The following is a 4712-nucleotide window of genomic DNA, read 5'->3' on the forward strand; positions in this document are numbered from 1 at the left end:
TAAATGCTGTATTTTGAATGATGTCATGTTTTGATCTTCTCTGTTCTTGGTTTGTCACTGAATAAAATAGAGAGCACCTATGCTGGTATTTTGAACCTGGGAAGTTGCCTTTGCATGGCATTATATTACAGCTCCCTACCATGATTTTCTGTCTTCCTCATTCTCTACTATCCTTTAGTGACCCTCACCAGAGGTGATGGTAGTCACAGGTACCGTGTTTCCCCGATAATAAGACCTATCCCGAAAATAAACCCTCCCCTTATTGTGTAAGATTCCTCTAAAATAAGCCCTCCCCCAAAAATAAGCCCTATTGAGATTGCTACTGTAGTGAAGGTGATTCCCTGCGCTACATGCTACATTACGGTACCCTCTGTATGCACCGTCCCCCCCCCCCGGGTGAAACGCACGCCGCGCTCCGAGCTGCATCCAATCAGAGCTGCAGCAGTGAGCGCGTCATCCTGTTCTTCCCCAGTGATTTGCTTATTGAATAAACGTACATTTTTTTGTTCACATTTACCTGTTTATTAAAATTGCTGTCAATGTTCATTAAAATAAGCCCTCCCCTGAAAATAAGCCCTCTGGTGTTTTTCTGTCCAAAAAAATTAATAAGACAGTGTCTTATTATTGGAGAAACACAGTAGCTCTGGCCACACAGTTATGTTACTAGTATCAAACTCTTCTAGGAGTCTCTAGTAGCTCAAAAGCATGAGGGGGTCCTGGATTAGAAGAAGGCACAAGGACTCTGAGTGTCAGCTCTGGCAGTGCAGAGACCTCTTCCAATTCCAGAATCACAGAATATCCAGTTGTTTCCTTTAATATAAATGCCATATGCAATCCTGCTTTGTTGACCTCATCATTAACTAAAATGCAGTGCCAAGGAGAAAACTGAAGAAATAAACCCAGATATTCTCTGGAAATCTATGGGCCCTTAAAGGAATTGTCTGGTCCATTATACTTTCTATTACTGCAATTCAAACAATTAAGAATCACTTTAAATGAATCTTCTGAGGATCTCTACTCTGAATAAAGCTCATTCTGGAGTTGGAAATAACTACAACACCAAACATGGTGTTGCATAACATCATGATAACAGCTTTGTAAGCAAAGGGGAACATGGGTAGGCATATAAATATTCTCCCACTTACTTTAAACATTAGAAAACAATTTTAAGGGGCAGCCAGGTGGCTCAGTGAGTAAGAGCACCAGCTCCAGTGTCGGGATCACCTGGGGATCAAATCCGGGCTCAGACACTTAGCACCACACCCAGAAATAACTGGCTGTGTAAACTTGAGCAAGTTACTTAATCCCGATGGATTTAAAAAAACAAAAATTTTAGAAAAGAAAACAATTTTAGTGAGTTAGGCAAAGTGATTTCACAAACACTTAGATGATTAATCCCAGGAAAGTTTCAGATAGTGCATTAAGTCTGGTTTTGGTATCAAAAGTCCTGGAAGACTATATTTTCAAAGTTGGGCTTTGGGTAGCATCCCTGAGAAATAATTTATCTAAGAGACAGGAAGAAAAAAGCCCCAGAGGCTTGTTATCAAAATAGATTGCCTATTGTGTTATCTCTTTGGAGTATTGAGCCAATATTTTCCCAACAGACATACTGGCATTCTAAATTCAGTGCTGGGCTTAGAGTCAGGAAGATTCCTAGATTCAAATCCTATCTCTGATACTAACATGGGACAACCTAGCCTTTTCCTATCTATCCAGTCTTTTCCACCCATCTAGGCACTCTACAATCCATCTACACTGGCTGATTTGTTCCTTAAACATTAAACTCTGTCTCCTGTCTCTGTGCCTTGTCCTGACTGTCACCCAATCCTTCCTCACCTCTACCTCTTAGGATCTCTAGTTTCCTTCAAGATGGCTCCAAATGCACCTTCTAAAAGAGACTTTTCCCAGTCCCTTCCACTGAGCTGCTAGAGCCTTCCCCTCTGACATTACCTTCCACCTACTTCATATGTATCTTATATGCAGCGAATTATTTTCAAAGGAATGATACAGACCTAACAAAAAGTGCTGGGGAAAAAAAAAAAAACTACGGTCGACAGCTTCCAATCCACTCCTACAAGCATTTATGAAGTGTCTGCACTGTTCAAGGTACTATACTATCAGGGAAGGGGAGCATCAGCCCAGATAATAAGAGGTTTAAGAAACCCTGTCATTTGGACCAGGGTTGGCAGCAGTTGGTGTAATGTGATTCTTCTACAAAGGAATCAGGGTTAACCACGAGGCAGGAAACAATGCTCAAACTCCATGCAGATAACATATCATCTATGAGCAGATAATAGGGAAGTCATTCCTGGCTTCTTTGACTTCTTTCAGGTCCAAACTAAAGTCCCACTTTCTGCAAAAAGCCTTCCCAGTCCCTCTTAATGCTAGTGCCCTTCCACTGATTTATTATCTTCTATTTATCTTGTGTGGATGTGTGTGTGTATATATATATATCTTATTTGTACATAGCTGTTTGCATGTAGTCCCATCATTAGACTGTGAGCTCCTTGAGAGTAAGGACTGTTTGTCTTTCTTTGTAGCCCCAGCACTTGGCACAATGCCTAGAACATAGTAAGTGCTTAATAAATACCTGTTGATTTGCATGGGCAGAGAGGTGGTATAGTGCATTGAGTGCCAAGCTTGAAGTCAGAAAGACTCATATCCCTGAGTTCAAATTTGGCCTCAGACATTTCCTAGCTGTGTGACCCTGTTTGCCTTAGCTTCCTCATCTGTAAAATGAACTGAAGAAGGGAATGGCAAACCACTCTAGTATCTCTGACAAGAAAACCCCAAATGATTAACAAAGAGTAGGACACAACCAAAATGACCAACTTGCATAAAACTATAATTTTATTCTTAAGAAAAATTAATCACAGGGTTTGGCTAGCTATGAAGTAGATTAAAAGTAGTCAGCAGGGAGGCTAGGTGGTGTAGTGAACAGAGCATCAGCCCTAGAGTCAGGAGGACCTGGGTTTGGATCCGGCCTCAGACACTTAACACAAAAAAAAAACTAGACGTGTGACCTTGGGCAAGTCACTTAACCCCAATTGCCCTCCAAAAAGCAAAAAAAAAAATAGTCAGCAATCTTAGAAAAAAGCCCTATCTAGAAGACTTTGTGAAAGTTCAGTCTTGACCAAATTCAAATATTAAAGTCCTAGTAATCAGAAGAGAATATATCAAAATTATGGTGCAAACTATATAAAATTCATGTCTCCATAACCATAGAAGAGCCTAGAAGAAAAACTTCCCCTAATTCTTCAAAAAAAAAAAGACATTCAATAAAACTGTGACAACCACCATCACTTTTGTTAAATTTTGACCTTGAAAGGTTTATCTTGGTTATAATTTCATGGTTCGAAGTCTAGGTTCACCAAAGGCATTTTTAAATAAGTCAAAGAGGAATGGAAAGTTTCCATTCAATTATGCTTTAAAAAAAAAACTCATTAAAGTTAAGTGTAAACATTTACTAGTCAATATATTTACAATAGCAATAGACAATTAGATACTGCATAAAGAGATATAAACACCCAGAAACAATCAGGTACCTTTTTCACTAGTCCTATAAAACAATGAATTTCCCTGTTTTTTCTTCCAAAGCTTTCTAAAGAGGACCTTTCATTCCTTCTCTGACCTATTTACTTCAGCAAATTTTCATTATAGTTAGTTTTTCTTGTTAGATCAGTTAAAACTTGAAGCAAAGAGCCATTTCTCTGCCCACCTAGGGGTGGCTCAGCATTCTCATTATCCAGTTAGTCCCTGTCACTTGGAAGGAAAATTTACCATTCATCTCAAAATAGTTTTGCAGAAAATAGAAGAAAGAGAAAATTCAGACCATGCATGTTCCATTCTACCTTGTCCATCTTTCTGTTCAAAAGGGGAAATGATTTTCCTTTTTCTCCTCCTAAATAACTTGGTCCCAGTTTTTGCCCTCCTTTCCAAGCAAAAAACTTATGCCTACACACTTAGCTCCTTTTGTCAACCAGCATGCACAGAATTAGACTATTCTAGATCAAATACATTTTTAAAGTTCCAAAAAGTAACTTAATTCTTTAAAGAGAACTTATCTTCCCTTTCTGGTTACAAAGCTATGCTATAGGAGAACACTTTTTAAACACTTTTCAACAGAACACAAAGAAGTTATGAAACGAGTGTGAAAGTGTACTGGGGTTTTCAAGATTCCCCATGGTGTTCAGAGATAAATAGTTCAGTTAATGGAAAGTTAATGCTCCCATTATCTATCCTTACCTAATAGACTTCAATAAGATTATCCAAGAATAACTCAGTAAGGTCTAGATCTCTAGGACAGGATTGTAGGAGCTATAGCCCCAGAAGAACGATCATGAAGAATTTCAGCATTGCAAATATGAAACCAGGACCCAATCTGTTCATCATCTAAAAGAACTTACGTGATAAATTCAGTCAAGTTGCACCAATTCTTCGTGTCCACTTTCCTCATCATTTCTTCAAATGCTTTGCCACATGCAGGCAACCTTTCCAGCATAAGTGTTTCATTGCAACCACTTGTTCTTTGACAAGCACCTGGAAAAGGGTAAATACCAATATAAATACCTATATCAGAATGGCAAAATATTAAACCGCCCCAGAGAGTTCAGGCAATGACAACACTTTGATATGTCCAGGATTTAAAATTCTTCACACACACACACACACACACACACACACACACACACACACACACACACACACACACT

The 4712-nt window shown here is 38.9% G+C and overlaps 1 protein-coding gene across 6 annotated transcripts in view; it reads right to left on the bottom strand.

Annotated features, from left to right (window-relative positions):
* The window catches only part of RAMP3 (receptor activity modifying protein 3), a 57912-nt gene that overhangs the window by 22114 nt on the left and 31086 nt on the right, over window positions 1-4712 (bottom strand). For all 6 annotated transcript variants that reach the window (XM_069095459.1, XM_069095461.1, XM_069095458.1 and 3 more), the window contains one exon: window positions 4407-4539. In XM_069095459.1, coding sequence (XP_068951560.1) covers window positions 4407-4539 — 133 coding nt within the window. The remainder of the gene's footprint in view (window positions 1-4406; window positions 4540-4712) is intronic.

The sequence above is a fragment of the Petaurus breviceps genome, unplaced genomic scaffold (genome assembly GCF_028583685.1).
Source record: "Petaurus breviceps papuanus isolate PSGF00001 unplaced genomic scaffold, PetGlider_PUasm1.0 227, whole genome shotgun sequence".
Classification (NCBI taxonomy): domain Eukaryota; kingdom Metazoa; phylum Chordata; class Mammalia; order Diprotodontia; family Petauridae; genus Petaurus; species Petaurus breviceps.